The 23,344-nt window shown below is 36.1% G+C and overlaps 1 protein-coding gene across 3 annotated transcripts in view; it reads left to right on the top strand.

Annotated features, from left to right (window-relative positions):
* ERCC6 (ERCC excision repair 6, chromatin remodeling factor) overlaps window positions 1-23,344 on the top strand; it is a 46,982-nt gene that overhangs the window by 2,250 nt on the left and 21,388 nt on the right. For all 3 annotated transcript variants that reach the window (XM_027648050.1, XM_027648051.1, XM_027648049.1), the window contains 6 exons: window positions 1,587-1,707; window positions 3,966-4,074; window positions 5,884-6,610; window positions 14,366-14,491; window positions 18,204-18,362; window positions 22,654-22,789. In XM_027648050.1, coding sequence (XP_027503851.1) covers window positions 1,587-1,707; window positions 3,966-4,074; window positions 5,884-6,610; window positions 14,366-14,491; window positions 18,204-18,362; window positions 22,654-22,789 — 1,378 coding nt within the window. The remainder of the gene's footprint in view (window positions 1-1,586; window positions 1,708-3,965; window positions 4,075-5,883; window positions 6,611-14,365; window positions 14,492-18,203; window positions 18,363-22,653; window positions 22,790-23,344) is intronic.

Here is a 23,344-nt window from a genome sequence, read left to right as displayed (position 1 = left end):
TGGAGCAGTGTAACCATTACAATTAGATTATGTGGTTGTTTAAAGAGTTGTGCACAGCAGTGTCAATTAGTTTATATTTCCCTATTTTTCTTTTAAGAAGTGTCCTTGATTTTTGTTATCCCTCTGTTTTTGTCTTTCACTGAATTCGTAAAATGAGATTTATGTGAGGGAATACAAATGGTTTATGCAGACTTGTAGAACCTTGTCTGGGTAAGATGTAATGTGAGAGTCTGAAAGCTGATAGTCTGAAAGTTGATATCTGAGAAAATTAACAGGTATAGCTGACTTTTTGAGCAGAGGGGACTAACAAAACCAAAGACATATGAGAAGAGCATGGTAGAGTTGGTTAAAATCTTGTAGTGCAGTGAATCCATGACTAGAGGAAAGATCAGGCAAGAGGTGGGTGGTTTTTGAGGAGATGGCACAAAGTTCATGGTAGAAGCTGCATGATTCTGTAATATACACACAAATTTAAGCAAAACTGTTTGAAGTTAAATCCTGTTTAAATCCCAGATTCCAGAGTCCTGTTAATTAAAGCTTTGTGGTAGAGGACAGTTAGTGGTATGTATCAAGAGACTCTATGGCCAGAAGTTAGGAGATGTGCAAGAGGATGGTGTACTTCAAAGCAGCAAAACTAAAGAGTGAAAAAGGGGATGAGGTGGTTCAAAAGTGTTGAAAGTGGCAGTGATAGCTGGGGAGCTGGTAAAATATATCTCATAGGAAGGATAACAGTAGAATCCACATTAGAGCTGGAGATAATTGTGGCCCAACAATTTCCTCCCTGACAACTGAGAAGCAGTTGCATATGAGGGGAATAATGGCTGTTCTGCAGGTGTCGTGAAGAGTTTTCTTTGACTTTTTAATAATGATTTGAGATGCTAATTTGTGTATCCTTATGAAATGTTCTGCTATTTGAATCAATGAGCCTAGATTTCTTACTTCTGATGGCAGTGCCTTCTTTCTTGCAAATGAATTCAGCATCTGAAACATATTAGGTTATAGCGTGTGGTTCAACTTGAATTTCGTATTGTATGTGGAAGCATGAAAAATGTGCTGCATAAGGGAAGTTTAATGTTGATGTACTGCTAATTCTTTGAGCTAGTCTGTCTTCCTGAAATTGCATTTCTATCTTGTAATCTACTTTTGGTGTATAAGAAACTGTAAAGGTAAAAAATATAAGCTTCCTTATATACTGGCATCAAACAATTAAAACCATTTTAGAAAATGAAAGCATGGGGTTTCCCATTTAGATTTTTTTGTGTTTTGTTTACCTTGAGTAATAAAAACAACCACTCTCATTTGTAACTTTTGAGTGCTAAACATTACAATGGTTGTTCAGTTTCCTTTCCTTTGGAATTTTACTATTAGCAAAATTTAGTTTAAAAATATTCTATGGTGTACAAGTTTTTAAAGTGTTTAGTATTTCTAGTGTTGTTTAAATATAATGTGCTTATTCAGAAACTTACCTGTAGACCTTTTTACACCTTACCTTAAATCTCCTGGAATTTCTGAATTGTCTGAATCAAGATTGTGCTAGTTTTATTTCTAGAGGTTACTAGTACGTTGCAATCTTATTGTTTTTTCAGATCATGTACAACATCTCTGAGACAAATAAATAAAATAATTGAGGAAATTTCACCTCAAGCTGCCGACAACAAAAATATTAGCAGAAAACTAGATTCTGTAAAACGGCAAAAGTATAACAAGGTAATTGGATTACATTAATTTCCTGCTAACAATACTTAGTTTGTACTTTGTCTTAAAGTTTGGATTTTGTGATATAATTCTGAATTATATAGTTCACAGTTAATCTACAGTTGCTGTTCCTTCCCTTTGAAATGGTTTCATTTTCTACCAAACATACAAATAACTATATTTAAAGATGTGCAAGTGAGAGCTGAATTTTTTTTTTTATTCCAAGTTTTGGAACAAGCTCTAAACCTGAAGTTCCAGGACCTGCTCAGAAGACGAATTTGCATTAATTTAAACAAAAAAAAACCTCCCAGCAGTGTTTGGAGAATTAGCAGAGCATTATTAGGGTGTGATTCAGTAGTTGACCTAAATCTGAGCTCTCATGGTTTCATTCCCTATATTCTTTTCCTTAATCTTCTTTCGTTGTCTGTATCTTGTATCAGTACACATCATTCTTTTCTCTGAGCCTCTAACTCATCCATTTGTCAGAAGCTGCTCCAGCTTTTTCCTTCCGGAGTGGTAGGTGAAAGGAGCTGTAGAGCAGTGTAGCAGGCATTAGGACAATGTAAGCAATAGACCTTTACAGCTGTGAGTAGGAAGGAGATTTGAGAAAAGGGAAACTTCTGCTGATCAGGGATGTAGCACCTTGATCAGCTCACTGTCTGCTGGAAATTCACCTTCAACTTTCTCTAATGATAAACCGAATTGTGAAACTTGCTGTCCTTTGCCCTCAGACAGGACAGTCTCAGGCTATTTGCCACAGACTCATTTGCTTGTTTGTTTTTTAGCCTTTATAATTTCAGCAACTTGGATAACACCGTGCTCATAATTCAGCCAATTAAGACGGTGATGGGGGCAGCACTGAACTGTGGCACAGGACTAGGAACAAGCAGATAGAAGTAGTAGGAAGAAATGCATTAAACCAGACTTATAAATAAAGACTGATCATGTAATTGGGCACTGTATTTTGCTTGTTTTCATATTGCTTGAAGTGATTTACACAAGTGCTAGTTTCAGGAGAAGTTCAGACCTCGTTTCAAGTTCATCTTTGAAGTGTAAGAAAAAATTTCCATCCGAAAGCTATAATCCATAAAAGTGCTCCTAATAGCCTGAGGAGTGTTTTTGGAGGCTGCTTGGAGGCTGGCACTGTATTTAAAGCTGGTCTTGAGCTACTTTTGCATGGAGAAGTGCTTTTTAGTACTCTTCCTTTTGTAGTATTTTTAAAAAATTACTGGAGATGACTTCTGTTATTGAGACAAATGGGAAATTAAGGACTGGTACAAGACAGCTGTTTCCTCAGAGCAGACATAAAGGACATGTTGTATGATACAAAGTACTCTGGTAGCAAGGATAATAGTGCATACACAGGAGGTAATACATTGTACCATACGTGAATACACTTACCCTTTGTGGTTTGAAAAGTGCTACATGAAGACAGGAGCAGGCTAGTGAACGGTTCTTCATCAAAAAGAAAAGAAAAATTGCTCATTTTGTCTTGAACTTTATTTTTACTGAAGCATATGCCTCCCTGGGTAAGGAAGTATTTCCAGAGAATAGAATTACAAATGTGGAAGGTTACATTGCCCATGTCTTTGTCTTGCTGGTTGGAATGTTTCACAACACCAGGAATCATAACATCTGCAGTAAATATACAGCTGAGGATATTACAGTCGGATAAAAGATGTAACAGAAGAGCTACCTATCAATTATTTTCCTAGAAGTAATAAACTATACTTCTTATAGCATCTGTAACATTGATTTTTTGAAGTCATTTGACTTTTTAGTTTTTGCTGTGACCACTCCTGATAAGTAAATCTTACAACTGGACTTTTTGTGGCTTAGTAATCATAGTAACCATTAACCCAATCTTGCAATCATGAACAAAACTTTTGGTGTTCTCTCTTAATCTCAACCATCTGCTTGATGGGCTTCCTTCACTAGAATCAACACATTCATAAAAAGACCTTAAGAGATGTACATAAAAATGCGTAATGTCCACATGAAATTCGTGTGTGCAACAGCCTGATCTTACTGTACATATATGGTAAGATGATCATACCCACAAAATTGTGTGTCTTCTGTGGGTTGGAGCCCTACAGGTATTGTGACACTTTTTTGCACTTTTTTTTGTTTCAAGTGCAATACCGTAAACATTTGAATGTGAGATTCTGGTTGAGAATACTACAAATGTAGTAATTTAAGTCATGCTTAAAAGGATAGCAAGTTTATGAACCAGATTAAAAATTAAATTACATATCTAATTCTCATTGAAGGAGCAACAGCTGAAGAAGATAAAAGCAAAACAAAAGCGTCTCCAAGGAATTCTTGGTTTAACAGAGTTTGTTGATGAAGCAAATGAGATTGAATTGGAGGAAGATGAAGGTATGTATGGGAGAAGGCTGCTTTTTTTTTCGTTTGAAGCTAGTTTGTAAGACTTTTGCCAGTAATTAGATAAATTTCAGTGCCTGGCTTTCAAAGAGGGAGTTAGAACACTTATTCTCTACACCTGCAGACTTGCAGATCTTGGCATATTCATCTGGGAAGTTTTAAAAAATGAATGTTAATCTGCCTTCAGCTGAGTAGGGATGACTGAGGCACATTAGAGTATTGGGCTTAATAAATTGGAAATCCTAACATTTTTTTCACAGCTAATTTGATAAAGATGACTAACATCATGATTGAATTACATTTTAGATGCTGGATGCTATCAATCAGCATTAACAAAATTGTTTTTTCTTACTGTTGGGAAGTATCACTAGAAATGGGAGGGGGATGTACATCTCTTTTGCAGGCTGCAATGTGATTTTTTTTAAATTAAAAATAAAATTTCTTCCAGAGCAGGACATATGTCCTCTGTGTTTTTGTAGGTGTTCTTTCTCACTGCTGTCTGCAAACTGAGCTTGGATTCTGTAACTCCAGTTTAGCTGTGTCTTGGCCACAGTCACTAATCTGCAATATTCTACAGGGCAAGTTTGAATCCCACTGACATCAGTGCATAACCTTTGGGTTATATTATTGTTTGCAGAGGAAAAAATTTTGTGCTATTCGTCCCATTCAAATGTGGCTGGAGTGGATTCCAGATCTCACAGAGCTCATGCTTCTCTCCTGATTCGATAAAACTTACAGTTGTCAAAACCTCCGTAAACTTTTCTCAGTGGAAAAGCATCTTTAATCCTTTTTCTTTGAATGGGTTCATGCAGCACAACTCAGGCACCCAATATGTTGAAATGTAACTAGGAAATGAGTGGAGACCAACAGAAGAAGTGGAATAGAGCAGTTCCAGTAGGAGGGGGTGGAGGTGGAGAGGTTTCATGCATCATCATTGCTTGTTAAACATACAGTGCTTTAAATGGGACCATAATCAGTAGCATGCTGGGCTGGCAATTCTGATACAGTTATTTTGAAGTTTTGGACCCCAATAATAGATTTCAGGCCAGGATTCCCCTTCAGTTTCCTGAATTCAAGAGCTTTTCTTCCTCTTAGGTTTCAGACACTAGTTACAGTTTGTGTATAGTAGCTGTATGCGCAGTGTAACTAAAGTGCTCTTTTATGACAAAATGCTGTGCAGCCAATCTGACTTTTAAAGTCATCATGCTAATATTAGTATTGTAGGATAAGAAGACAGACTTTGGGTTTTTTGATTTATTGATTTGGGTTTTGGGATTTTTCTGAAGCATGTGTTAAGATAGTCTATGTGTTTTGTAAGATTTGTGTCTATTCTGGTGTGATAATCGAAATGTCAGATCTCAAGCTTATGAGTAGGACTGAAAAGTCAGGAATAAAATGGAAATGGGCAATGTTGCTGCATATGGGAACACTGGTTTCTTGCACTGAACATGGTGACATGGGTGGTATTGACAGCATAGGTGGTACATTAGAGTTCATGTGCCATCGGGGACTGTAATTTTATCGTAGTTCTTGCTGCTGTGTATTGTTTCAGAAGTATTTGCATTTTGATAGTAGGTATAATATTTCCTATGTGAAGTTTGAGAAGTAGGTTGAAGTAAAAGTCTTGGCCTTTTTGACCATCTGTTCTGTTGGGTTTTGCCATTTTTAAACTTCAAGTATTATGTGTGATGATAATTTGGAATTTAAGTTGTATATAAAAACTGAGCTAACCGCCCTTGTTCCTGTGTTTTAGTTATACAGAAGGTGTTAAAGGCATGCTGTATGTTCTGATTTTTGTTGTAGAACCTGGCCCCTCATGTCTTGGTAGTATGCTTATGCCTGCTCAGGAAACAGAGTGGGAAGAACTTATTCGTACTGGTCAGATGACTCCATTTGGAACTAAAATACCTCAGAAACCAGAGAGGAAGACACGACAATTACGACTGAATGAAACATCTGATTTTGAGAAGTACTTAGCTGACCAAGCTAAGCTGTCATCTGAAAGAAAGAAGTTATCCCGTCGCAAAGGAGCAAAGAAGAAAGCACAAGCCAAAAGTGTTCCATGTATAGCTCCCACAACTACTACAAAGGAAAAAAGTGGTAAAGCCCTGTCAAAAACAGATAAGCGCTTAAAGAAACACATGAGAGAACTTCAGAAGCGTGCCCTTCAGATTCAGTCAAAGGCCAGGATTCCAAAGGAAAAGAAGTATCCTGAGACCAAGAAGTTCAGGCATGACGAGGAGGATGATAGTGGGGAGTCCGAGTATGTACCTGATGAGGAACTTTTCGATCCAGAAGCAGCAGAAGAGGAGGAAGAGCAGACATCTTCTCTTGCTGAGAATGATTCTGATTATGAACTTAAGAATTTATCAAGAAAAAGAAAACGTTTGGTGAAGAAGGTTTTAAAAGAAGCTGAACATGATGCTAACTTTGTTCCAAGCTCTGAGGAAGAAGAGCATACACCGGGGAAGCACAGAGTAAGAAGGTGGAGAGATGATGGAGATGTGGACTATTATAAACAGAGACTAAGGTTAGTCCTAGACATTTTTATTAGTAATATTAATAAACTGTGTTGAACATGCAAAGGGCAGTGTCTGTAATACTTCAATGCACTTCCTAGCAGTGTAAGGGAAATCTGGCAGTGTAAGGGAACATAGACTTCCAGAAGGAATCAGACATACTTATCAATTACTTATTAAGTTCTTATTAATATAAGAACTTTGCTGTTAGATTAAGTATATATTAAAAAAGGTATTACTTGGCAGCTTTGTACTTAAGTGCTGCCTTTATCTGTAGATCATATACCCACCTTTCCAAAAAAAAAAAAAAAATTAACGTCTTCTGCTTGATAGGTGAAACTACTGTGCAGACAGTGCCCTCCCTCTTCAGAGGGGTGTCACTTTTCCACTGAGAGAGAAATCTTTGGTTTGGGATGGGGTGGAATGCTTAGTTTTCAGTTTTATGTAATTAACTGCTAGTCAAGAAGAAATAATTTGAATAAATTACAGTTACATACTATTTCTGTAGAATCTGTTACTTTATTTAAATCCAAGGCATTTATTTATAGTTTATATGGCTAACAAGTTTATTTGAAAATCAGTATTAAAAGAATCTTTTGAATTTAAACTGGAAATGACAATATATTATTTAATCAATATCACATGATATTGCTTGTATAACTTATGTTAGAAGTCACAAGTAATTAACACTGGACATTTATACTGCTCTTAGTCAAGTCTAAAACAACCTGCTCTGTTTGACAGTGATTTTCCTCTCTGTTCTTGATGAGAGTGAGGGTAAAAGCTTCCTCATCTATAGAGATGGTGACAGTGGTGTTAATAGTGATGTTTTCTGTTGCTACAATGACCTAAGGTTGTAAACTAAATAATGTTTGTAAGGAGAATCTAGTGTGCCAGGTGGGAAAATACTTGTTCTAAGCTAAGAACAAGTTCTTTTCAAAAACGGCAGCTGAAACACCTTGTACTAAGCTGTGACTTATGAAATTTGTATAACCTATGTGTTAGTCATCTCTGGGAAGCTACAGGGTGTGGTTGAGATGTTTTCTCTGCTGATAGCATAGCAGTTGAGCTCCTTACAATAAGACTGCAGTGTTTCCATTTTTCACAACTCAATGGAAAACATTTTGAAGAGGCAATGAAATGACATGTAATTTGTTAAGCTGTTAAAATGCTAACTAGACATGCCAGTGAAGTTATGAGACTCTTCTGGACACACTGGGAGTCAAAAGATCAAGATCACTAAAATGGTTGCTTTAATTGTTCTGTAATGACTGGCATGTTTCTTTTCTAGTATAAGGTTGATCTTCATATAGTAAACTTCAGCTTGTTGATAGCATGTTTACTTTCAATTAATTACCTTTCATGAATGCCCTTCAAGTAGTTATATAGTCCTCTAGAAAACCACGGAACTTGAAAACAGATGTTCCAGAGCAGAAGGAAGAATATATATTAGGTCTGTCAGTGAAGGGTGATTGATGTAGAGATAAAGCCTAGCATAAAAACTTGATTAATGCTTTGGAGGCTCCAATTTTACATTTCTATGGAAATATAAAATCTTATGTATTTAAATCAAGCTATGTCAGAGAAGGAATCAAGAAGTAGAGGTATAATCACCATCTCTTCTGGAGTGAGAGCCTGGGTTGCTGTGGAGGAAGGGGTATCTTCTGGTCACAGAGGTACTGAGGTTGTAGAAAACCTCCCAAAGAAAGGGCCCAACTTCACTTTGACATCCCAGGTTATCAAGGCAGATCAGCACCTGATATAAGGCAATAGGTTTGCAATCCCAGGATGTTACCCTTCAAAGTTAAAACATGATTTATTGGTCTTGAATAGAAATTCCAGCAAGAGGCTAATCTGAACAATATCCAAAGGGTCAAAAAGAAATATGTTTTCTGTTGGATGCATTAACAAAAATTTATTGTTCTTATCGGTAAAATATTTACTGTTTTACTGAATAAAACTGTATTCTTCACATTTAAATTAGACCAATATTAAATCATTTTTAATTCAGTGTTTTCATCAAGAGTAATTTATTTTGATTGAAAGTTTTAATATGACTCACAGTTTAAATTCATTCAAAAACGTTTTTTAATAACGTTAAGATTGTGACAATTTATCCTTAGCAAAGTCATATCATAGACTACATTTCTTTTGGTTACTGAAGTTACAATAAAAGCCTAAATGAATTTTAGAAATATCAATAACTGTAATTGCTACCAAAACACTACATCTCTTAAAAATTTCATAGCTACAGTTATTGTGGCTGTTAAGCTGCAGCTGTCCACATTGATGTTTTTATGCTGACATCCCCAGGTAATCTTCATTATGGGAAATGCCACAAGAAAATAAAATGTAGTGAATTAAGAAACATATTAAGAATGCTATAGAAATGCTGTCATTTTCTTATGTTTATATCTTGTTTCATGTCAGTTTTACTTTTGAATGCAAACGAATGGGTGAGATTATGGTGTATTTTACCCGTGAGAGAGGCAGAGGAAAACCCTTTAGGATTACTTTATTCTTCTGAACATCTAGTCTTGTGCTTGGTGATGAATGCAGTCCTATACTCTTAGAGATTGAAAATGAGTTTCCTTAACATTAAAACTTTTCAGAGATGGGACTTCAAGAAATTGGTCTGTGTCAAGGGGAAACTACATTGATGCTGTTGAAGCATGATAATGAACTAACTGTGCAACTGCAGAGCATCTCTGAAAAAAGGGACTGCTGTCAGAACAGGAGCTGTTATCTGCAGTAAACATCAGGCAGGAGAGTACCCAACTCTTTCCTTCTAAAGGCTACTTGCAGTGGTTGGCCTAGTCATTTAAAGCAAGATGTGATCAGTGGAACATGAAAAACTAAAAGTTAGTTATACAGAATTCAGCTCAGGCTCTCAGTAATTTCATTTCTTTTTCCTTGTGTGGGTCTTGCTTTCTCTTAGTTACTGTTGCTAGAACCATGTTACTGTGCAGAGATGCAGGTGAAAAAAAAAAATCTTCTGTTCTGAAAGGTCAATGTCTAAGGTGAATCTTGCTATAACTATAACTTGCTGTAACATCAGGGTTATGGAAAGTAAGATAAATAAGCCGGATACTGTCAAGCACCTATAAAATAAGTTTAAGATTCAGTGAAATTGTCATTGCCAGCTGTCCTTCATACATTACCAGCTGAACCCAGAGGCTTAGGTAAGCATTCTCCGGGTTGCTGCTGAATGTCTCAGAGACTTATCCCTGTCAGCAGGTATGTTACCAATGTGTCTTTCGTCATACTTGACAGTGACCATCTTGGTCTAGAAGTGTTCAAAATTGGAGCTGTGGGATCTAAACCTGCAGCCTCCTGTCTGGTCAGGTAGAATGGTCAGGTGTCATGGTTTAACCCCTGCCAGCAAACAAGCCCGCCCCACCCACCCAGCAGTGGGATCAGGGGGAGAATCTTTAGGGTAAAAGCAAGAAAACTTGTGGATTGAGATACAGACAATTTAATAGAGAAAGCAGAAGCTGCACACACAAGCAAAGCATCATGAGGAATTAATTCAGTGGTTCCCATGGGCAGGCAGGTGTTCAGCCATCTCCAGGAGAGCAGAGCCCCATCATGTAGCAGTTTCTAGGGAAGACAAATGCTGTCACTCCAAACGTCTCCCCCTTCCTCCTTCTTGCCCCCCATTTTATATACTGAGCATGATACTGTATGGTCAGGAGTATCCCCTAGGTCAGTTTGGGTCTCCTGTCTCAGCTGTGTCTCCTCCCAGCCTCCCACACACCCCCAGTCTCCTCACCAGCGTGGCAGTACAGAAAGCAAAGACCTTGGCTCTGTGCAAGTCCTGCTCAGCAATAATAGAAACATCTCTATATTATCAACCCTGTTTTCAGCACAAATCCAAAACACAGCCACATACTAACAACTGTGAAGAAAATTAGTCCATCAAAGACCAGCACATCAGGTCATGGCAGAGCCAGTTTCTTTGAAGACTATGGAAAAGAGTGAAAATGAGCCTGTTTTCAACTTTTTGCCTAGAATCCCAAAAGAAAAGTAACCTTATATGCATATTAAATGCATAGGAAATAAACCTTTTTTTTGTCTGTTTTTTTTTCTCAATAAGAAAACTGCTGTATGGTTTTCTTGCATAATTCCCAAGCTTAGCAGATGTAGAAACTGCAAATTATCAAGAAATTTCTTTTTTAATATTACTCACAGTTTTCCTTTGCATGTCTTAAAATGCCAAGCAAAAGTATAAAAAAGTAATTTTTGCTGCTTATATGTAGTTACTATGTTAAATTATTGGCATCAGTAATACAGTATCTGCATAAGGTAACAACTTGGGGTCAAAACAGAAATTAACAGTATTATGGACACTGTTCCCATAATTATCAGTATGTTGCTTCAAGACTACTGCTTCAAGCAAGCAATTACATGTCATCTTAAGGGAGATATCTATGTTTTTCTGTGCATTCTGTATAGTTTGTGGAGTAGAGCTGTTTGACTTCTATTGCTGTCAAGTGCTCAAAGGCAAGGCTAGGAAAGCTACTTCTTTTCATGTTCACCAAGTGATGTCCGAGCAGCTGAGTAGATGGAAATTGTGGCTATCAGTATACAAAGCAGTTGATCCAAGGAATCAAACAAAAAAATCAAGATTTGTTTTAAAGTTGGGTTTCAAAGATCAGTTTTCGTGTGCTAGCTTTCTTTGATGTATCTGAGTCACTGAATCTCTTGGTGTTTCAGAGTTATAAATTAAAAAAGGTTTAAATATTACCTTTCCTGAAAGATACTTTCTTAGAGCATCCCAACTGCTCTTTAGAATGACAAAGCCAAGACATAAATGAAGATATATTTTATCTCACTTGCTGAGTACACCTTTCATTCTAAGCTCAAGTGTGTAATTGTGTACATCAGTCTTAATTTACTTATGGAGAATCGTGGTACTAACTGCATGTATTTCATCTGTTAGGACGTACCAATTAAATCCATCCATATAGACCATAAAAAGTTAGATCAAAAAAGTAATACTGAATACTTCAATTTAGCAAATTAGAATAATCTGTAAGGGATTCTTAACTGTATAAAATATAAAACATATTATGCTTCACAAATGTAAACTATATTAAATACTCAGCTTGGTTCCTGACTGTATTTTTTTAAATGTACTCATTACTGTTTTGGGTGCAGAATTTCTTTCTAGGGTATTGCAGTAAGTAGGAAATGGGCTTAGTATCTGAATACAGTCTTATATTAAGAAAAATTTAATTGTATGATATATGGCTTTCATACTTCACTTTCAGGATAAAATTGTATTTATGGCATTGATCATGGACAACATAAGATAGATTTCTTAAAGGTCATGCTTCTATTTTCAAAAGACCTTGGCGATATAGTAAAATTTCTATTTTCTGATTGTTTAAACATACTAATGGTTTAACTGAGATGCGTAAGGAATGTATCAACCAAATGGTCACTAAGTTACTGTGTGGTTACGTTGAAGATGAGCTGCTGCTGTTTCTCCCTCCAATGTTTGACTTCCAGGGAAAGGTACAAGACCAGATTGACCAACTGTGACTGATCTGGTCTAGCAAATAGTTTTTGTCCTCCCATTGCTTCACCCATTTAGATATTCACACTTTTTAAAAGAAAGTAATCAAGTTTTAGTGTAGAATATCTTAATGCTATGTGTTACATGAAGTTTATAGCCTTTCAGAAACGGAATAGCTTCTTCAAACTGTGAAAGTTTGTAGTAATAACAAGTTGCTGATTTTTCTTTGAAATGGTAATCAAGTGCAAAAAAACCTCCTGACATTTGGGTGAGATGTGTTACGAGAGCATTCAATACTACAGCTGGAGTAATTACACACTTCAATGAAATAACAGAAACAGTGTGTGAAAAGTAAACTTTAGTAAAGTTAAGTACAGGTTTTATTAGTTCAAGTTCTAGATGTATGTATTTTCTAGGTATCTAATAATTTTAGGAGAAATCCCAACATCGATCACAGTTACAGAAAATATAGTAGTTACACTGAGTGCCTAAATTTCTGGACAGCTTCGAGCTGATCTCAGGCCGCTTCGTCTTGGTTGTTTCTGGGTCACTTTTTCTAATGCACACTAGAGGGCAATCTGCTTCTTCCCAGGGGATGCTGGCGCTCCAGTGCTGGCTAGTGGTGATTCACGTTGGAGTATCGAATTAGAAGCAAACCCTTGTACAAATTATTGCTCTGCTTGGGTTTAGCATGGATTGTTTACCTAGATGTCTCTTTGGAAGCTTTGTAATCTGTAGTTTTGATTTTAGTGTGATAGTTACAGTTTCCTTCCTTGATTTAAGTCCTGTCATAGCCCACTCAGATAAAATAATCAACTTCTAACATGTCTCAGTTCTAGTAGTGACAAAGTCTGAAGCAATGACTATCAACATTTGTCAATTTGAGTCAGAGGCAACCTGAATTAACAAGAAGCTGTTTGTCTAGTGGGTAAATGGTAGCATGTTACCAGGAGGGAAGCAGACTGTTCACTCACCTATAATGTTTGTCATTCAGAAACTGGAGCTGTGCTGACACTGTTGCATCCTGTTGAGTCCTCCTCCATCCAGTTACTGCAGGACTGTTCTAGAGTTCACTTTACAGGGTTTCTTCAATGTAGAGTGAAAAGTTTGGGCAGATGAGTATTCCAGCATCTCGCTCATGATACTGTTTGTTGTTTAATACAGTAATTTTCAGTGCTAGGTGTCTTAACTTACTTCTCTTGGCCTGAATTTTTTGTTCACCGCTTTTCATCCCATCACTACTATTTATAGTTCCTTGGGACCTAACAATTTTAATTTTCATGTTCCATATTTCAGATACTTCCAGACTATCAGATCTCCTTCTCCTTCAGACTTTTTAGGAGAAGAAATGTGGCTGCTTTTGTGCTGCGTCCAGAACAGTAGCGTAAGGATAGTTTTAGTCTGTTCTGTAGCTTACCAGTTCCTGTAGGGATTTCGTCAGCTTATACACCACATTCGGTGTACCTGCAGTGAATGGCATTTATATGAGAGAATTCCAGCAAAACCCAAATTGTAAGTGAAGTGCTGTTGATTAATATATACCCAGCTAGTGAACACTCGACCATCAGGGGCAGATGGTTTTGGGTCACTAAAACACAAGTCCATAATTTCATTGGATAAGGAATATCCTTTGGTACTTTTTCAGCAGTGGGAGAATGATGGGACAGGAAGGTAAGTCTCTAAGCTGCCTGGAGTTCAAATAACATGAGACTGCAAACCACAAATTGCTCTGTAATTTCAAAACCTCATAAAACTCGATAGATTTAGAGCACATCACCCTGAAGATGGTGATGTTTCTACCTGAATCTTCTGTATAAGATTATACACTGCTTCACATTCCCCTAGGGGAAGTTATTTAAGGATTTGGTTGATAAAATAGTTTTGGAATACCTAAGATTTATTGATGTTTGGGGGGGGGGGGGTGTTGGAGAGATTTAGGAATTTAAGGTAGCCAGATTTTTTGATGGTGTTAGGTGTTGATTCTGTTATATTAGTATTTCTGTCTGTAGAATATCGTAACTAGCTATAAAACTCTGAAGGCTTGTAACTAAATGCACCTTTGAATATATGAGATATTCTGAACATTTACTTGCATAATTCAATCCTCCAAAAGATTACTGTTTTAAATCATTATGTCAGAGAATGTGTTCTTTTTGGGTTTTTGCCTGATTGAAAATTCTGTGTCATTTTCATACACTTTCTTTTCCATGTTATAATTGAGTGTTGACTCTTCATGTCATTCCAGGAAGTGGCAAAAAGAACGTTTGAAGGACAAAGAACATCAAACAGCTGAGGAACTTTCTGAAGAAAGTGATGTGGAATTTGAAGAGGGTTTCAAAGTACCAGGATTTCTCTTCAAAAAGCTATTTAAGTATGTATTGCATACTTTATGTTAATATTATGCTGGTGTATGCTGTTAATAATATTGGTACTAATTAATAGTCATGATGAATTCCAGATGCCCTTTACTGTAACTTTTACTTCAGTCAACGATTCCTCAACTTTAACTTCAGTTGTTTCAGTGGGATTCTTTCTTTTAAAAAAGGTTCCAGGACTGAACTTCAAAGAAATTAATTTACTGAGAGCACAAAATGCAGTTACAAAAAATTACAGATGATAACTGGCTGATGTGAATGTTGTGGATGGGTATTACCTAAACTATGAATGGAGAAGTTCTCCTTGTCTATTTTTTAAACGCTTTCTTTTAGTGGTACATACTTGCTCTTAATTCAGGTGTGGAGTTGTAGAATTACTTCAAACGTAATATGTTGGCAAGATGTGATAAATGAAAACAAGAAATATGGTGTTTCTGTGATTGTGTGGAGTGCGTGAAATTTTATGCCAGTAAAAAATACATACAACTTTTTCTTTAAATAACTACTCAAAGTCTACTCAAAGTAACTACCTGTAATTCATATTATGAAATAATATTGAATGAAGTAAAGTTTTAAAATATAGAGTGAACTCTTAATTCTTTTAGTAGCTGGAAAACAGTCTGCAACTCATTCTTTAGTTATTTAATGCTGGATTACAGATTTGGACATAACTCCTTTGTGTTTCAGTTTTTTGAGACGTGGTGCCCAGTGATGCTTTCAAGTTCATCTCAAAAAGCTATTTACAAAAGGCAGCCCGAACAAGCTAGCAGCTGACCAGTTATCTTCATTCATAATCTCTCCCTTACATTTCATGCATGATGGACTTGAATTCAATTTTGTTGACAACGTTTCACACAGCAGGAAAAACATCTCTTTCAAAAGCAAACTCTCTAAAATCTTATTGTTGTGGTAGAAAGCCCTGGTTTATAATGGGCATATGTGGTATCCCTTCCAACAGAGCCACTTAGTCTTGACCTCAAAGAAATTATTACTGTTGTTCTGTAGTCCTTGGAAGGAAAGCACTAGCTCTGAAATGGAATTGAATTAATGGCTTGATTGCTGGGACCATCCAGAGCCAATATGTGGTCTCCAGTTGTTTATGCAAAGGTACTGCAGAAGTATTCATCTTGAGGATGGATGTGTGGTCTGAGCAACCCAAAGGGAAATAAAATAAAGCAGACACTAAAAATTAATCATAGAGTTGCAAGCCTCACTAATGAAGGGTATCCCTGCAAGCATGAGTCAGTTGGCAAAACCTCTTAAGTGGTTAGAAAGATCAATGGAGTTGAATGATTCGTCTGACTTGTAACTTAAATGCTGATATCTCCAGTGTAGGAAAGCCCATGGTCAATAGGCATTAAACTGTTGAGTTCTGAGCAAGTTTCATACAAAACATGTAAGTATATTGACCTGAGGACGTACATAGCATGTACTGTGAATGATCTTCTTGCATAGTTAAATTACACAGAAGTTAGCTCATGCTAGAAATAGAAGAGCCTCAAGTTCGTCCTTTGGCAAATCTGTTAAAGTGGATGATCTGTTTCTTCCCTCTATGCTTGTCTGCTTTGATGAACATTCAGCAGGAATAGCAATGGTACTGCTGTGGAGCAAAACCAAACAGACTTGAAAACATTGCCTTATGTACTGTCTGCACTTAGCCTGAGAGAATGCTGTCTGTATTAAAAAGAAGACAGGTTTCATCGTTATTTGCCTTCAGTATGTGATTTCCCTGATATATCTGAAATGCAGTTTTGTCTCCACAACAATGCAGCTAAACTGTGGTAGCTACTGTGATGAATTTTAAGGGATGCATCACAACATGATTGCTCGTGTGAAAAACAGTCCAAATATAACTATTTTGGAAGACCAGCACTTTTATTTTATTTCCACAGTATTTTTGGTATTAAAAAAAGGGGGGAACAAAAGTATAAGATTTGAAGAGAATTGATTGTCTCTCCATATAAGTACAAAAAATTGAAGGAGAGGTTTCCTTTAACTTTTGCATAATTGCATGTTTATATAAAAGATGATTATGCATGATTATACAAAGAAAGGACCTGCATCTTTTACAGTTTTAGATAACTTGGAGCAGGATTTTTCACAAACGTAATTCTCTACTGTGAAACTTTCTCAGGATAAGGAAGGTGAGAAAGAGAAATATGCTTATAAATGCAGCTACTTTAAGCTCTATATGTAATCCTAAAAAATAATACAAAATGATATCAGGAAGTTCTTGGATTAGTCTGGGGGAGCAGCTTCTGACTGGAATGAGGATTCCCTTCAATTCTTTACTATTTATCAGGAAATGTTTTGTCTTCATAAAATGTAGTAATGATAGCGTCTTAGCCCAATTATATCTAACCCTGCAAGCCATTTCATAGTTGTTTTATAGATTGCTGCATTTTAAGGTGAACTAATTTCTAATAAGAGGGGGTTTTTAAGGGCTTCTTGTCATAAGGCTTTTGAGACAGCAGTGAATAGTGTCATGTTTGAACCATTAGATGTGTTCTTTGATCATCTTTTTTTTACCTGCTTACGCCATTTGTTTGTCTCCATTTAGCTTTCTCTAAATCCATACAGAACTCATCATAAATTGATTTTTAATAGTACTTTGTAGACACTAGTGTCATGAACTGTTAGTAGTCCTAAATATTATTTGTTCAAGGAAGGAAACAGGATTTTGAAATGCACACAAGAAATCCCCTAGAATGAACAACCCCCATTAAAAAAAAAAAAAGTGTTTTGTTCTTTGCTTTGCTCTGCACTCCAGGAATACCTGCTGTCAAGAAAATTATATCAGTAACCTTTTTCTGCTAGTGAGTTAGGAGACAGAGAAGTGCTGAAACATGCTTGATTATTTATTTTTTTTTAGTGTGATTTAAAGATACTGTTTTTCATTTCTTTCTGTTGTTTTAATTTAACCCACACACATAATGTGTTATTCCTACTGGTCTCACTGTTTCATATAATTATAAAAAACCATGTTCTCCAGTGATTCTCAGTCCAGCATCTTATCTCCACCTTTTCAGCTTGCTATTGTAAATCTTGCTGTCCAGTCTTCTTATTTTAACTGGAATATGTTTTATATTGTTGCTTGTACATTTTCCAGTGAAGGACTGGGAAAAACTGCTCTAATGCTCTCATAATGTTCTGCTGCATCCCATTCCCTGCAATAGTTTCTGTTGTTTTGCCGTGGGTTTATTCTTCACTGAAAGAGACTAAATGTTATTAAATAAACTTATTTAGAAAGAAAAGAGGCTTTGGCAGATGAGATCAGGTTTTGCAGTTGAATATGAAGTCTGTACCACAGAGAAGTCAACCTTTTCATTGAGTTCAAGGTATATGTTCCAGATAATATAATTTATTAGACCCTTGCATGTCGTCTTTTCTGAGAAGATAATGCTTTGTAAGAGTAACTTTCCAAGTTGCTTTTAGCACTTAAAATATATATGAAATAAAATACCCTCTAATTACCATGACTATCAGTTTAATTAGAAATGTTTTAGTGTTGCATAAAGAATGAAAGTCACATGTAATGTCTGAGCCATCAAAAATGTATGACCTAGTAAATACAGCACTCATGTAAAACACACATCCAGCATGTTACTGTAACTAGTATAAGAACCTTGCCAAATGATTAATTAATGAGTACTTTCTGTTATGATCTGTATTATCAGACATTTGCCATTTTCTTTTTCCTTGTTTTAGGTACCAACAGACAGGTGTTAGGTGGCTCTGGGAATTGCACTGCCAGCAGGCAGGAGGAATTCTGGGAGATGAGATGGGATTGGGCAAGACCATCCAGATAATTGCCTTCTTGGCAGGTCTGAGCTACAGCAATATGAGGACTCGTGGTTCAAATTACAGGCAAGTGCTCCTCTGCAGACTGTCAGTCTGTGGAGCTCAATTAATATTTCATCAGATGTATTGCTGGTGGAGGAGGGTCCTGTGAATTATTAATGACATTTCAATTACAATATTCCTTTAATTCTTTTAGTGGGGGACATCAAAGGAAAAATTTTACGAGACAATGGAGCTGTAGGGCAGGAAAAATTAAACATGTAACACTTTTAATGAATTCCAGGCATTGATGCTTCATTTTGCAGATGAGCCGCGCTAGATATTTTGGGTCAATACAGTGTCTAAGGTTACCTTCCACAAATGGATTGTTTACAAACTCAATTACATTAATATCAATAGTTTACACAATATGGAATTTTAAATTAGATGTAATACCTTTAGTTCCATTTATTAAATTTTACGTTAAAATATTTGTTCTGGCAAACCACCAGGTAAATGCTTTACAGGAAGTAACAAGCTGATCTGCAATGAAAGTTAGAGTTTCTGATGGGCAGGGAATTATCCATGTCAAAAAGTAGTAGTAACAGTAAAACCAGTAACTTACACAGAGGAATTTCCATCTACTTTTTTTTTTTAATTGTTGTTGTTGCTTTTCAAAACATATGTTACTGTGACTGGCCTTTCTTACAAGATAATTTATGGTTTTTTGTTACTGAACAATACTTTAAAATTTCTTCTTCATAGGTGAAATTACCAGCAAGATACTTGCTTGTGTCCTTGGATTTGCAAATGCACACATGAATAATACTTGATTTTTCTACTTCTGTTGGCCTGTTTACGTGATGTAAATAGCTACATGCAATTTAGCAACTATCATAGGACTGTACTAAACAAAAATAATTATCTTTACATAGAGGTACGTTTAAATTATGTACAGCATGCACATGAATTGTAAAATAATGCTTTAAAGAGAAAATGTTCCTCTCTTTTCTCCAGTTACTTCTTATGTAAAAAAAGGTTAAAAAGAGGTCCTTCATCACTCAGGCCAGTTGATTTACTTCTTATATGACTGCCTGGTTAAGGATGCTACTGTACAGATCGTTTTGTGGGGTTATATTACCTACCCCACTTGGGGAACACTGAGCTGATGGAAATCGTTTAGGACGCCTCTTGACACTGTTACATAGTGTGAAACTACAGCAAAACTTTGAAAAGGCCAAAATCCATTTGCACACAAAAGTTACAGTGTTCTTTCTCCATGTAAGATAATGTGTTGAGTCTCATTTTTTGGCTGGTGCATGTTATTAAGTTGATCATGATAGTAATTCCATGGGAGGAAACAAGGTTTAATTTATTGGTGACACTTGCTCTGATGTTGCTTGTATGCTTTAAGGCAGAGGGTCTAAACAACTTGATCTTTCATAGTCCAGTATTTTCCTCATCTGGAGTAAGAGGGCAGTAATACTGGTTGACTAGTTTCTATCTGAAAGACATACTCTGGTAAGCAGCAGACCCTCTGGTCAGCCTGCCTGCGAGGTTGGCACTGGGGTGAACGCAGTTGTGTTGTCAGTGTGCCTAATTGTATTTTTTTGATTTTGAAGGAGCCTGAAGACTAGCTGAAGTAAGGAACTACTTGTCACATGGAGTAAAACTATTACAAAAATTAAAACGGCATCTCACTTTTAATAGTTATTGAGACATACAGGTGGGGAAAGCCAAATATTGTGATGTAGCTGTAGAGGTGGTGACATTGTGGTGTAAAGATACAAGGGAAGCAAGATTTTTGGAGGGGAAAAGATCTTTAGTTAGACCAGCTGAGATAGTAGGAACAAGCAACACCTTTCAAACCAACTGTCCCTTCATAAGGAAAAAAAGAAAACATCAACAAACTTAAGTGACCCATCTCTAGCCTGTATCTAGGTTGAAATCTTGTTGAAACCTGTTGAAGACTTGGGAGACCGTAAGTTTCCTTGTTTCCCAAATACGTTATTTTATTTAACAAATATATTATGTTTGACTACAGACGTATTTAATTGAGAGATCAGGTGAGAAACTGACAGAAAGTTTATACACTGATTATTTACCCATCTGTGCTCTTCAAGATACTGAGATATAATCATAAACAGCTCAATCTCTACTGTGAGTGGCAGAGATTAATTTCCATGGTGCTTGGGTAAATAAAACTCCATTGCCCCAGAAAGTTGGTCTTGCTGCTGTATTCTTTTATTTTCACTAGGGTTTAGTTACTGTTTCAGCTTGAAGGCATGATTTGCCAGTCCTTGGCAACAGAGTTGCTTATAATGCAACATGTTTTCCTCTGCTAATTTTTTGAGTACTTAAAGATTGTAAATATAGTATGACTACAGCTTCTTTTTTCGTGATATTAAGTTGCAGAAATAAATCTTATTTGCAATTCCAATTTGCTTCCAATTAAATAACAACAAATAAAGGATACTTGTTGTGAATTTGGGTTTTATAAACCAGGAGCAACGGAAGAAAGAGATTTGGGTATATTGATCATATATTATATTGACCATAAACTGTTACTACAATGCAACTGTGAAAGAGGGACAAAATACATTACGACAATATATTTGCAGTAGGAACAGGGCAGTACTGTTACCTTACAAGGCACCAGTAAGATTTTTATTTTTAATGTTTTTAGTGTTGCCTTTGTTCTAGGAAAACAAATATAAATTGAATGGACAGCAGATCAAATATGTTGCAGTGATTAGGGGAATGGAGGATGCCTTCTAAGTGTAGCAAACAGAAGTATGTGATTTGTTTAGTTTTGTGAAACAGCTCAGACTGGAAGAAGTTAGATGACTCTTTTATATAAATAAATAAAAACTCTCAAGAGAATAATAAAATGTTGGCTAGTGGAAAGTGGTTAGAGCCAGACTAGACACAGAAGAGGTTTCACACAACTGAGTGGAGGGGGAATGGATTTTCTGAAAATTGATCAAAGAGGTGTGAACTCTTTATGTAAGATGAAGGGGGGGAAAAAACTGGATAAACCCAGCATGTGAACTTGTGTGATACAGACCAGGGGAATAAACAGAGGTATTTTGTTACAACCCATGAAGAATGAGAAACTAGTATGTTCTGGGAAAGTTGGCTTTTTTGCTGTAGATATTTTTAAGAGCAATAACAGTGGTTATTTGGATTCATATCGTAGTTGAAGCTATTTTTTGCATCTCTTGAGTTCTTACTTCCCCTTGGGTTGCTGGGAGTTCTTTAATTAGACTATGTAAGGTTGTGTGATAGTATTTGTTCGTAAGCAACATCCAGGCTGTTATTCTGCATATGTATAAGCTTTTAATAAAGAATATTATTTCTTCATGTCAACAGTTTCTGAAGGCATTAAGACATTTGGTTCTTTTAAAGCCAGGTATTGATGGAGTCTGAGAAATCCTTCTTTATTGCTATCAGTGTGTGATCTTGAATGTATACTGTGATCTTTTACATTGTTTATTTATTACCACTTGAATGTACATAGTCAGCCAGACACAGATCAGTATGTCAACTGTAGCTTTTACCTTTGTTTGCAAAGTCATTTTGTTCTAGTTTTTAAAGACCAAATATATTTGAAAAATAATTGGTAGTAACCACTACTTAGTATATTTCCTGTGTAGTTGTTGGTATTTATATGTGGTGGTAATATTTCTTGTTTGGCTGTTGTGTGAGAGATTTTTCCCTTTTTAACCTTAAGAGTAGCTCTAAACTTAATATACAGAAAGACTTTGTTTCAAACTGCCTTAGTAATTCTCATAAACAATCGTGTGATTATGAATAAGAAACTTATGAGACAGTTTGAGCTGAGCTCAGTCCTCAACTTCCATGGATGATATAGTCTGCTGCTTTAGAGTCCATGTCTTTTCTGTAAATTATGATGATGATAGTACATTATATTACAAACATGAAGCAGAACACCTGTGTGTAAATCCATTTGTGAGACTCTAGCTACACATTCTGTATAATAGAAGTAATAAAATAATTGCTTGTTAATGATTTCTTTTCTCTTACAGAAACAGCAGTCACTAAAACCTGATTTGTAATATCACAGGAGGAAGTTCCCTTATGCCTTGTTGTTTGGAGCTTTTCTATTTCTGTTTATCTTGATAGATGCATCCATAAACTGTTCAATGGATAGATTCTTTTAGCAGTACCTTCTTCATCTTCCTTTAAAAAACAGACTTCCAGGAAAACAGAGTGCCAATTAATTTCCATAGCTCTCACATTCCACTCTAAACTATAAACTGTATCATTTTAATATGTGTGTATTTTAATGAGCCACTTAATACAAAGTATTTATTTCATGTTAAAGGTTTTTTTATCCTCAAATACTCTATTTTAGGTACCAGGGATTGGGTCCAACAGTGATTGTTTGTCCAGCTACTGTGTTGCATCAGTGGGTTAAAGAATTCCACACTTGGTGGCCTCCATTTAGAGTCGCTGTTCTCCATGAAACTGGTTCTTATACCAAGAGTAAGGTAATGGTTGACATCCATTTTGTAATTCCAGAGACTTTTTTTTTTTTGTATGCCCTTTCTCTGAATGTTTTAAAAGAACAAAAAGTTCACTGTCTTGTATAGATTTATTAGTAAACTGGACAAAAAAGTGTGTGACAGAATAGGTACATATTATGCATATTATGATTTAGACTTGTGTTACCTGAACAAATTAATCATAGTAACAGGTTTCTTGTGTGAGGCTTCCTTGTGCTGTAGTCCATGCTAGGAGTTTATGACTAGACTGCTTGTACACCAGATATATGCTTCTAGCACCTAGGAATTCTCTTCTTGCATTTCTCTGTATCAGTATGTCATTGATCTGATATTTAATACGTTTTGCATGCACGTACAATTTCTCTTCAGTTGGGCACTGTCAGTTGACATGACTTAATCTCATTTTCTTTCATGGCAGTGTTACTTTCTTAGTTTTCATTGTTTCAAACAGTGCATTTTCTGTCTTTTTAGCTTTCTTCACCACTCTCTTCATAGGCATGTTCTTAGTCTGTTTCTTAAGTTGGACAGCCTGACTTTTCT

This window comes from Corapipo altera, unplaced genomic scaffold (genome assembly GCF_003945725.1).
Source record: "Corapipo altera isolate COAL_440 unplaced genomic scaffold, ASM394572v1 56, whole genome shotgun sequence".
NCBI lineage: Eukaryota > Metazoa > Chordata > Aves > Passeriformes > Pipridae > Corapipo > Corapipo altera.
Note: the sequence above shows the minus strand (reverse complement) of the source record. Positions and strands in the feature narration are given on the sequence as shown.